The sequence below is a fragment of the Pan paniscus genome, chromosome 6 (genome assembly GCF_029289425.2).
Source record: "Pan paniscus chromosome 6, NHGRI_mPanPan1-v2.0_pri, whole genome shotgun sequence".
In the NCBI taxonomy this organism is placed as follows: domain Eukaryota; kingdom Metazoa; phylum Chordata; class Mammalia; order Primates; family Hominidae; genus Pan; species Pan paniscus.
In genome coordinates, this window is record NC_073255.2 from 28,622,726 (window position 1) to 28,635,452 (window position 12,727).

Sequence of the window (12,727 nt, forward strand, 5' to 3'; positions counted from 1 at the left end):
TTGGTTCTATAAAATTTTTTGGTCAATATAGCCATTTTCATGATATTGAGTCTTCCTATCCATGAGGATGGAATATTTTTCCATTTGTTTGTGTCCTCTCTTATTTCCTTGAGCAGTGGTTTGTAGTTCTTCTTGAAGAGGTCCTTCACATCCCTTATTAGCTGTATTCCTAGGTATTTTATTCTCTTTGTAGCAATTGTGAATGGGAGTTCATTCATGATTTGGCTCTTTGCTTGCCTCTTGTTGGTGTGTAGGAATGCTTGTGATTTTTGCACATTGATTTTGTATCCTGAGACTTTGCTGCAGTTGCCTATCAGTTCAAGACGTTTTTGGGGTGAGACGATGGGGTTTTCTATGTCGTCTGCAAACAGACAACTTGTCTTCCTCTCTTCCTATTTGAATACCCTTTATTTCTTTCTCTTGCCTGATTGCCCTGTCGAGAACTTCCAATACTGTGGTGAATAGGAGTGGTGAGAGAGGGAATCATTGTCTTGTACCGGTTTTCAAAGGGAATGCTTCCAGCTTTTGCCCATTCAATTTGAGGCTGTGGGTTTGTCATAAATAACTGTTACTATTTTGAGATATGTTCCGTCAGTACTTAGTTTACTGAGAGTTTTTAACATGAAGGCATGTTGAATTTTATCAAAGCCCTTTCTGCATCTATTGAGATAGTCACGTGGTTTTTGTCGTTGGTTCTGTTTATGTGATGGATTACGTTTATTGTTTAGCATATGTTGAACCAGCCTTGCGTCCCAGGGATGAAGTGGACTTGATCGTGGTGGGTAAGTTTTTTGATGTGCTGCGGGATTCGGTTTGTCAGTATTTTATTGAGGATTTTCGCATCGATGTTCATCAGGGATATTGGCCTGAAGTTTTCTTTTTTTGTTGTGTCTTTTCCCGGTTTGGGTATCAGGATAATGCTGGCTTCATAAAATGAGTTAGGGAGGAGTCCGTCCTTTTCAGTTGTTGGGAATAGTTTCAAAAGGAATGGTATCAGCTGTTCTTTGTGTTTCTGGTAGAATTCGGCTGTGAATCTGTCTGGTCCTGGGCATTTTTTGGTCGGTAGGCTGTTAATTACTACCTCAATTTCAGAGTTTTTGTTATTAGTCTATTCAGGGATTCAGCTTCTTCCAGAAGGGGTGGCCAGCCCCTGCACACCTGTGGGCGTTTCTCGTCAGGTGGAACGAGAGACTTGAGAAAAGAAAGAGACACAGAGACAAAGTATAGAGAAAGAAAAGTGGGCCCAAGGGACCGGCGCTCAGCATATGGAGGACCCGCACCGGCAAAGGTCTCTGAGTTCCCTCAGTATTTATTGATCATTATCTCTACCATCTCGGAGAGGGGGATGTGGCAGGACAATAGGGTAATAGTGGGGAGAGAGTCAGCAGGAAAACATGCGAACAAATGTCTCTGTGTCATAAACAAGGTTAGAAAATGTGCTGTGCTTTGATGTGCACATACATAAACATATCTGGTGCATTAAAGAGTAGTATTGCCGTCAGCATGTCTCACCTCCAGCCTTAAGGTGGTTTTCTCCTGTCTCAGTAGATGGAACATACAATCGGGTTTTACACCGAGACATTCCATTGCCCAGGGATGAGCAGGAGACAGATGCCTTCCTCTTATCTCAGCTGCAAAGAGGCCTTCCTCTTTTACTAATCCTCCTCAGCACAGACCCTTTATGGGTGTCGGGCTGGGGGACGGTCAGGTCTTTCCCTTCCCACGAGGCCGTATTTCAGACTGTCACATGGGGAGAAACCTTGGACAAGACCTGGCTTTCCTAGGCAGAGGTCCCTGCGGCCTTCCGCAGTGTTTTGTGTCCGTGGGTACTTGAGATTAGGGAGTGGTGATGATTTTTAACAAGCATACTGCCTTCAAGCATTTGTTTAACAAAGCACATCCTGCATAGCCCTAAATCCATTAAACCTTGAGTCGACACAGCACATGTCTTAGGGAGCGCAGGGTTGGGGGTAGGGTTGCAGATTAACAGCATCTCAAGGCAGAAGAATTTTTCTTAATACAGAACAAAATGGAGTCTCTTACGTCTACTTCTTTCTGCATTGACACAGTAACAGTCTGATCTCCCTTTCTTTTCCCCACACTTCCTGGTTTAGTCTTGGTAGGGTGTAGGCATCCAAGAGTTTATTCATTTCTTCTAGATTTTCTAGTTTATTTGTTTAGAGGTGTTTATAGTATTCTGTGGTAGTTGGTATTTTTGTGGGGTCAGTGGTGATACCCCTTTAACATTTTTTGTTGAGTCTATTTGATTCTTCTCTCTCTTCTTATTAGTCTAGCTAGTGGTCTGTTTTGTTACTTTTTTAAAAAAAACCAGACCCTAGATTCATTGATTTTTTTGGAGTGTTTTTTATGTGTGTGTGTGTCTCTGTCTCCTTCAATTCTTCTCTGATCTTATTTCTTGTCTTCTGCTAGCTTTTGGGTTCATTTGCTCTTGCCTTTCTAGTTCTTTGAATTGTGATGTTAAGGTGTTGATATGAGATCTTTCTAGCTTTCTGATGTGGGCATTTAGTGCTATAAATTACTTAACACTACTTTATCTGTGTCCTGGAGATTCTGGTACATTGTCTCTTTGTTCTCATTGGTTTCAAAGCACTTCTTGATTTCTGCCTTAATTTCATTATTTACCCTGGAGCCATTCAGGAGCAAGTTGTTCAGTTTCCATGACATTGTGTGGTTTTGAGTGAGCAATACTAACCTTAAATGTAAATGGGCCAAATGCCCCAATTAAAAGACACAGACTGGCAAATCAGCTAAGTGGTCAAGACTCATCTGTGTGCTGTATTCAGGAGACCCATCTTCCGCACAAAAACACATACAGGCTCAAAATAAAGGGATGGAGGGAAATTTACCAAACAAATAGAAAGCAAAAGAAAGCAGAGGTTGCAGTCCTAGTCTCTGATAAAACAGACTTTAAATCAACAAAGATAAAAAAAGACAAAGAAAGGCATTACGTAATGGTAAAGGAAACAGTTCAACAAGAAGTGGTGACTATTCTGAACATATATGCACCCAAGGAGCACCCAGATTCATAAAACAAGTTCTTAGAGACCTACAAAGAGACTTAGATTCCCACACAATAATAATGGGAGACTTTAACACCCCACTGTCAGTATTAGATCAACGAACAAGGATATTCAGGACTTGAACTTAGCTCTCTATCAAGTGGACCTGATAGACGTCTGCAGAACTCTCTACCCCAAATCAACTGAATATACATTCTTCTCAGTGCCACATGGCACTTATTCTAAAATTGACCACATAATTGGAAGTAAAACACTCTTCAGCAAATGCAAAAGAACTGAAATCATAACAAACAGTCTCTCAGATCACAGTGTAATCAAATTAGAACTCAGGAAATGTTATCTTTCTAGAAAGAAGAGGAACTGGAGATATTGTAATGATAATTTGTGTAAAACCTTTAACTTTTACAGTATCTTCATATTAATAATTTCCTTCATTTATAGCCTTGTAAGAAAGGTGTAATAGACAACTGGTGATTGTGGATCAGGGGTAGCAAAATCTTTTCCCTTTTTGCATGAAAACTTTACCTTTGGTTAACTCCCTCTCTTTGTTCCCTTCGTAATGTGATAAAATATTTCAACTGTGTTACTAGGCAACATTATTTATGGTAAGTATAACTTATGATTGTCAAATTGCATCTGTACTGGGAGGAACTACAAACTACAAATACTTGATGTGGACTCTTGTAACTAAACATGCCCCTTGAGGGACCCTGGAAGCTATACCTATGGAGTTGTTATAAGAGATACTGGCTTTTGAGGGACATTAGGCTTGTAAACCAGAGTGGCTTTCATACATGCTAATGTGGATCTTTTCTGGTCTGAGTGGTGTGTTTTATGCATATAAGACTCTGCCTTACTATTAATTAGTGTCTGAGTCACCTATTGTTGGGAGGTAGTTGTTTGTGTGTGTGAGTAGGGGTATGAAAATGAAATATTTCACATAAATTCTTTATTAGCTTAGGTACAAGTATATTTATTTCCTGTTGCAGTTTTCTTTAATTTATTGTATTGGGCTGAACAGAACTTCCTGTTTTTCTTGTAAACCATTCCCTACAACCACCGTAACTTTCCCTAGCACCTGTGAGCTCTATACTTGTTGTGTTTGGACTTGTTCCATCTTAAATATTTGTGGTTTCTGCCTCTGTGGATTATACCCTGTAAATCTTACTCCCTAGTCATACCTAGGTTGATCAGTTGGCAGCCTGACTGGCTCTGAATGAGAAGTATGAGCAGGATAACTAGGCTTTTGAAAATGCCAGGAATGTTTAGTTTGGAGAAGGGATTTGATTTTGGTTATTTTATGTATTAGATTTTAACTGATCACTTCTGATTATGGGAGAAAGAAGATGACAGCAGAATGACTAATTTTTTAATTTCTATGAAACACAGGCAGTGTGTTTATAAACATTTTCTTACATTAACTTTTAAAATGGGCATATTTGCTCCCATTTTATAAGTGAGGAAACAGGCTTACAAGGGTAAGGAAATTGTTCAAGATTACCTAGTTGTAATTTTTTAAAATTAAAAAACTACTCTTTTTTTTGAGGTATGGTCTCACTCTGTCACCCAGGCTGGAGTGCAGTGGCACGATCACAGCTCACTGCAGCCTCAACCTCCAGGGCACAAGAGATTCTCCACTTCAGCTTCCCAAGTAGCTAGGACTACAGGCGTGTACTACCAACCATGCCTGGCTAATTTTTTTGTACTTTTTATAGTGATGGGGTTTTACCATGTTGTCCAGACAGGTTTTGAACTCCTTGGCTCAAGTAATTCTCCTGCCTTGGCCTCCCAAAGTCCTGGGATTGCAAGTGTTAGCCACCATGCCCGTACCCTAGTTCTAAATGTTAATATGGAACTTGAACCCAGACATGTCTGACAGCAAAGCCTATTGTTTCTCCATTTAAACCACACTATTGATATTAAAATACTTCTTAATGTATTTTCATATAAGATGAAAAGATGTAAAAAAACCTGCCTTATTTGTTTTTGTGGTTTGAGCATAGTGAAAGTATTCAGGATGGAGCTTTAGCACTTAGTATCCTATGAGTACAGATGTGACTTTTTTTGAAAGCAGAATTTTTTTTTTTTCTACTACTGCTTGTGTTTCCGGACTTAAAGTTTACTTGATAGATGGAAGTGTAGATTATTGGCTAAATGTATAATCATAATAGCCACTCAAATGAAATCGTCATTTTATTTCCCTTATTGTACTTATTTTGGTTTAGAATTGTTAACTTTTATTCAGGTATTTTGCATAGTTCTTTAACTTGATTGCCATGTGGCCATATGCTTTTTTTTTTTTTTTTTTTTTTGAGACGGAGTCTCGCTCTGTCGCCCAGGCCGGAGTGCAGTGGTGTGATCTCGGCTCACTGCAAGTTCTGCCTTCCGGGTTCACGCCATTCTGCTGCCTCAGCCTCCCGAGTTGCTGGGACTACAGGCGCCTGCCACTCTGCCCAGCTGATTTTTTGTATTTTTAGTAGAGATGGGGTTTCACCGTGGTCTCGATCTCCTGACCTCATGATCCGCCTGCCTCGGCCTCCCAAAGTGCTGGGATTACAGGCGAGGGCCACCGTGCCCAGATGTTTTTTTTTTTAAATGATGAAAACAGTAGGCTTTACTTGAGGTCTTTTCTTTTTTATTTATAGTTTTAAAATAATCTGCTTGAGCTTATGCAAGAAAAAATATCCTAAAATTCAGGCTTTTATAGTTTTATAATATATTTTATAGTTTTATTTATAGTTTTAAAATAATCTGGTTGAGCTTATGCAAGAAAAAGTATCCTAAAATTCAGGATTTTAAGTGTATGTGCCAGACACTGTTATAGGTAATAGAGATAAAAACTTTTTAATTTTATTTTATTATTATTTTACTTTTAGGGTACATGTGCACAATGTGCAGGTTAGTTACATATGTATACATGTGCCATGCTGGTGTGCTGCACCCATTAACTCGTCATTTACCATTAGGTATATCTCCTAATGCTATCCCTCCCCCCTCCCTCCACCCCGAGATAAAAATTTTTCAAAGACATCATCCTTTCTTTCTTTCTTGGGTACGGGATGGATATATTAATATATAGTTTTAATACAGTATGGTAAGTGCTATAATAAAGAAAATGCATAGAGTTCTTGGATATCTTTCACATATGTATTTCCAAACACAGCCTGTTGGACAAATTGGAGGATTTATCCTGGTGTTTAAGTGTATCTTGAAGGATGAGTAGCTGAAGGAGTTGAGAATGGGATGGGAATAGAAAAGAGGCCATATGTAATTAGTAGAAACTTATATAATTTTCTGTAAGAAAAACAAAAATTTCATTGTTGCAGAAATAATGGGAAAAATAAAAATTAGATCAGAGTTGTTGAACTTAAATATTTTATTTTTAATTAAGAGAAAGGAAGTTTTTTTGTCATTTTGTTGATCTAAGGAGAGAAATGTCCTAAATGCTATTATGTTTGGAGAATATAAAGTTAATTTTGGAGATCACTTTTTTTCATATAGGTCATATGCAGAAAAGACCTGATGTATTAATGATGGTTATTCTTTTTTTCTTCCTCCAGAGTGAAGGGAATATTTTGATTGCCCAAAGAAATGAAATGCAGCAGAAGCTGTACATGTCAGTAGAAGATTTTATTCTGGAAGTTGATGAGTCATCTCTTAATAAACGCTTAAAAACATTGCAGGTTGGAATTAAAAATATATTAAATATACGTTAAATTCTAAGTTTATTTAAGAAGTGAAATTAGCATTTACCTTAAGGCTTTAGATTGTTCTGTGATGGTTGCAAAAGTTTTTCCTGTTTCCTGAATTCTGATTTCTTTTTAATGGGATTAAAAGTTTATATTAATATATTTTGTGGCTATGTTTATATGCATATCTATCTTGCAAACAAGGTAAAATGGCTAGGGACTCCAGTATTCACTGGGGAAATTAATGGAGACAGGAGCAGTAGCAGGTATGTGGGTCCCTATCGTCCATTGCATTCTAGCAGAAAATGTAGTAGGACCACATGTTACAGGGAGAAGGGATCAACTCTGATCCATAAATTATAGGGTTTTTAGGCTCCATGACCAGGGAACTTTCTCCCTGATGTGATCAGAGGCTAGAGTACTGTAGTACATATAGCTATATGATATGGTGGACTCTTGTCTTCAGCTCTGTCTTGCCAGCTCAGGAATGACTTTAATTCGGGGTGAATGAACATGACAGTGTTAAGTAATTTCACCTAATAATAGTGTTTCTCTCTACTTATTCAGATCTTTTTTTGTCCTTTAATATTGTTTAAAATTTTTCTCTGTAAGTCCTCATGCTTTTTTCTTCATTTAACTTTTATTTATTTATGCTTTTGATTGCTTTTATGAATATTATCTTGTCATTTCCTAGTTTTGATTGAATAGAGGAATACTGTTCATTTTTACGTACTGGTGTTTCTCTGATAACTCTGCTGATCTCTCTTTTAGTTCTAATTTGTCTGTTGATACTCTGTGCTTTCTGTGTTTTCAAATGTTTTCATTTGAAATGTTTTCATTTTCAAATGTTTTCATTTCATTTTCAAATGTTTTCATTTGAAAACAATAACTCTTTAATCTTTTCTCTTCTAGTCCTTTTACCTTTTATGTATCTTTGAATTTTTATTGCTTTGGTCAGTTACCCTAGTACTAAGCTGACCAGTAGCTAATATCGATCTTGTTGTGGACTGCAGGGAATAAGCTTGCTAGAAATTTGGAGAAGAATATATTCAGGGACATCTGGGCATTCTTTCTTTCTGTCCTGCTGGATGAAGATGTAGTTTTGATGATGCGCCACATGGCTTAAGAACCACTGGAGCCCTGGTTTGAAACATTTTCTTAATTGGAATTGCATAAATAGTATAAGTTCTTCCAGAATGTTGAAGTAAGCCTTGCATATAAAAGGGCAGTAATATAGTAAGAATTTAGCTTTCCACAATGCAACTTCTACTTTATCCCTTAAAGGTTTATTTCTTCTCACTGTTAGTAAATGTAGGTTAAGGTTCTGTAATTAAGATCATCTTTAAACCTCTTTTCTTTTAAAAGTTCAATGCTAGAAGACTTTTTGCCTTAACTGGCTTGTCTCCACTTCTAGTATTCCCTCAGGTCACCAAAATATTCTTTAAACTTCTCTTTATTTTGCTGAGAAATAGTTTATATTTTTCAAGTATCCAAGAAAGATATTTCTATAATGAAGGTCAAATAAATTAAAGTTCTTGATTTCTGATTTCCTCAGCATTTTATTTAGACTTCTTTTGTGGTGTACAATACATGTTTGATTTTTTGTGACTGGTCTTCTTAAGTTCAAAAAGAAATTGTATTCTCGGTTTTCTTGGTGTACAGTTTTAGATATATCTAAAACTTGCTTAGGTTTTGGTTGGTTCAGTATATCAGTCTTTGAGATATTTTTGTTACATATATCTGAAATAGATAGGTTTGTCCCTATTTGTCCCTATCGTTCTTTTGGTTCTTGTTCAAAGTATTTCAGCGCCACATTGTTGGGTGTTAAGGTATTCATGATTGTAATGTATTTAAAAATGTGTATCCCCCCCATGACACATGTTTACCTATGTAACAGACCTTCACATGTACCTCCAAACCTAAACTAAAAGTCAAAAATAATAATAAAAATGTTTTCTTTTTAACTACTATGTAATCTTATTTTTTCACTTAGATTTTAAAAAATAAAATAAAAATTTTTTTGTTTGCCTTTTAAGTTCATATCCCACCTTTCTTTTTGGTTAACACTGCAACATCTTTTCTTTTTTTCTATTTTTATTTTATTTATTTTTATTTTTCTTGAGATGGAGTCTCGCTCTGTCGCCTAGGCTGGAGTGCAGTGGCCGATCTCCACTCACTGCAACCTCTGCCTCCCGGGTTCAAGCGATTCTCCTGCCTCAGCCTCCTGAGTAGCTGGGATTACAGGCACACACCACCATGCCTGTCTAATTTTTTGTATTTTAGTAGAGATGGGTTTCACGATGTTGCCCAGGGTGGGCTCGAACTCCTGAGCTCAGGCAGTCTATCCACCTTGGCCTCCAAAGTGCTAGAATTACAGGTGTGAGCCACCGCACCTGGCTTCTCCCTTTATTTTTAACCTTTTCTATTCACATTTTGAAATGCCCTCTTGATAACACACTAATGGATTTAATTTTTGAAAGCACCCAACGTATATCTTTTTTGTTGGTAACTTAATTTACATATTTATAATTACTGTTTTTTTAAAACTTATTTCTGTTTATCATCGTTTCTTTTTCTCTCCTTTTCTAACTTACACCTCTTATACTTTTTTTTTTTTTTTTTTGAGATGGAGTCTCACTCTGTTACCCAGGTTGGAGTGCAGTGGCACAGTCTTGGCTCACTGCAACTTCTGCCTCCTGGGTTCAAGTGATTCTCCTTCCTCAGCCTCATGAGTGGCTAGGATTACAGGCAGGCCTGGTTAATTTTTGTGTTTTTAATAGAGATGGGGTTTCATCATGTTGGCCAGGCTAGTCTTGAACTCCTGGCCTCAAGTCATCCACCCGCCTCAGCCTCCCAAAGTGTTGGGATTACAGGCGTGAGCCACTGTGCCCGGCCACTCTTCTAATACTTTAGAACATTCTTATCTGCCTTTGGTGTCTTTCCTCTCTTTCTCTACCTCCTTCCCCAAACCAACCAGTGAACCAACCACAATTGTCTAGAATTGTCTAGGACTTTAGTCACAGGTTATTATAGATATTGTGTATGACAGCTCAGTTAAATAGACTAGAGTTATTTTTCCATTCTTATTTCATAAGTCGTTTATCTCTTGGCTTTCTCTGTATATTGGAATATTTTCTCTAAGAGTGCTTTCAAAGAAATCTTTGTGTATTTGATTTTGCGAGTTATTTGATATTTCAGGATATCTCATTTCAATCTCAAATACAAATAGTTGTTTAGCTGACTATAAAATAGCAAGTTCAAAGGCCATGTTTCCTTTACACCTTTGACAATAATAATCTATTGTTTCATTTCTATAATTTTATTTCTTTATTTATTTGAGACAGAGTCTTGCTCTTTCACCCAGGCTGGAGTGCAGTGGTGCCATCTCAGCTCACTGCAACCTCTGGCTCCTGGGTTCAAGCAATTCTCATGCCTCAACCTCCCGAGTAGCTGGGACTACAGGCATGCACCACTGTGCCTGGCTAATTTTAGTAGAGATGGGGTTTCACGATGTTGGCCGGGCTGGTCTCGAACTTCTGACCTCGAGTGATCCGCCTCTCTTGGCCTCCTAAAGTGCTGGGATTACAGGTGTGAGCCAAAGTGCCCAGCCTTCTTATTTCCATAATTGTTATCAGTCTAATCTTTGTTCTTCTGTGATCTTTTTTCCCTCTGGAAGTTTTAAAATTTTCTCTTGACTTTGTTCTTAAGTTGCATCAGAATATGTTTATGTTTTGACTGAATCTGAGCCAGTTCAGTCTGAGGTTTTATATATTTCTTTAATTGTAGGTAATACTTGATAATTATTTATTGAGATACTTCTCTCCCCCATTAATTTTTTCTCTTATTCTGAGACTTCTGATAGATATTTCAGCTTCTATTTCTGTTATCTACATATTTTAATGGCTAATCTATTGTTTAAAATCTTTTTATCTTATGTAGGAGGTGGGTTAAACTAAATAAATAAATAAAATCTTTTTATCTTGTTGGTGTCTTTTTGGAGGGATCCTTGACTTAACCATGTAGCTAATGAATTAATCCTCTAGCTGTGTCCCTTCTGCCATTTAGCCAATCCATTGCGTTTTGTATGTCAAAGATTATTTCTTTTATATTTAATATCTTCAGTTGGTTATTTTTTATTTATAAGTACTTGGCTTTTGTGTTTCCAATATTCTTTCTTTTGTTGAGAATATTTATTATGCTTATTTTTGAGTTCTTACTGTTATCTGGGCCATTGACACTGATTTTGCTTCCTTTTTATAAAGTGGCTTAGTTTTTTATACTTCTTTCAGAGTGCTTGTGCTGTTCACACCATTTTATCCTCTTCTTATCTCTCCTCAAGATCTCATATTCCCTTGGAACTATAAGCTACCTTCGTTCTTTGCTGTTGTGTAGTTATATGAAGGGCCTAGGGAAGAGTGAAAGTCTGGACCACAACTTTTAAGACTTTGGATAGGTTTAGGGAATAGAATGGGGTTATTTTTAAGGGTCTAGAGCTTCTGATGTTGCCATCAGGGATTATCTACTTCCTCTTTGCTTCTCTCCTGGGTGGTCTGTCCTACTCCTCAGCAAACCTCTATTCCCTCTGCCTCAGCTACTGCTCCTTTCCAGGCACTACCACCCTTAGATGTAAATGCTGCCAGATATTCGGGGAGAAGTGAAGGAAAGAGAATGGTCAGGGGCTGGCCAGCTCTTCTATATTGGTTATCAATTTTTGCCTCATCTGTGTTCTTGTGCTGTACTTGCATAAACCTGTTGCCTCTTGATGGTGCTGCTGTTTTTCTTTCTGATGTGAGGGAGAGAGAAGAGCCTATGAAAAAAGTTTTATTTTCCCACAGGTAATTCTATGCTGTGACACAGTCCTTCTTTCACTTGTAGGGACTTTGTTAATTCAGTGCTAAACACCAACCATCCTCTGCCTAAGATTTCTCAGAGTTTTGTGATTAAAAACTTCTGAGATCTCTTAAGCTTTTTTCTTATCTCTGTAAAATTTCTAGGGTTTGATTTCTGGAGAGAGCTAGCAGGCTGTGCCTATCTTGTCTTTTCCAATTCTTTATTACATTAAAAATTTTTATTGTTACTGTTATTTTTTTTTGTGCACCTGCCCCGACAAACCCAGCCAGGCCAATTCATTAAAAAAATGCCTTTAAGTACAGTCAAGGGCTGCATGGTTTGGTCAGTGATGGACTGCATATATGGTGGTGGTGCCATAAAATTATAGTACTTAACTGTACCTTTTCTGTGTTTACATAGGCAATCATTGTTACAATTGCTTACATTATTCAGCACAGTAACATGCTATATCTAGGAGCAGTAGGCTATAGCATGTAGTTTGGTTGTGTAGTAAATTTATACCATCTAGGTTTGCATCAGTACACTCCATGATGTTTGCATAATGATGAAATTGCCTCACGATGCATTTCTTAGAAGATATCCGTGTTGTTAAGTGATGCATGATTGTCCATATATATGTTTAATGTCTTTACTTAATTAGAATTATTTGTATATTTTAGTGTGTAGTTTATTTTTATTTGGCAATCGGTCTTAGAAACTTTCATGCCAGGACAAACAGTAGTGATTCTTATGATAGACAATGGAGACTCAGAAGGGTGATTAGGGGTGGAGGGTGGTGGATGTTGAGAAATTACTTAATGGGTTCAGTCTACATTTGGATGATAGATACACTAAAGCCCAGACTTTACCACTACACAATATATCCATGTAGCGAAATTACTCTTGTACTTAATAAATTTATACAAAAAGTTAGGGAAAACAGGGTAATGTCTACTTAATTAAAAACCATAAGGATATAAAGCTTTCTATTTGTAACTAATTCACTTAATAAACTTTACTGTTAGGGTCCAAATAAACCACCTTCTAGGTAGTTTTGTGTTTTCATCTCTATCTGATGATTCTAAGTTGTATTTATGAAATTCTCAAGAATGGGGGTTCAGCATACTGCTTTTCTACCCCTTAGATCCTAACACAGTGCTTGAATCC

General features: G+C 37.2%; 1 protein-coding gene across 4 annotated transcripts in view; it reads left to right on the top strand.

The window, feature by feature from the left end:
* The window catches only part of STK31 (serine/threonine kinase 31), a 128,994-nt gene that overhangs the window by 52,525 nt on the left and 63,742 nt on the right, over positions 1-12,727 (top strand). For all 4 annotated transcript variants that reach the window (XM_008960039.5, XM_063605647.1, XM_055115782.2 and 1 more), the window contains exon 11: positions 6,602-6,724. In XM_008960039.5, the coding sequence (XP_008958287.1) occupies positions 6,602-6,724 (123 nt within the window). The remainder of the gene's footprint in view (positions 1-6,601; positions 6,725-12,727) is intronic.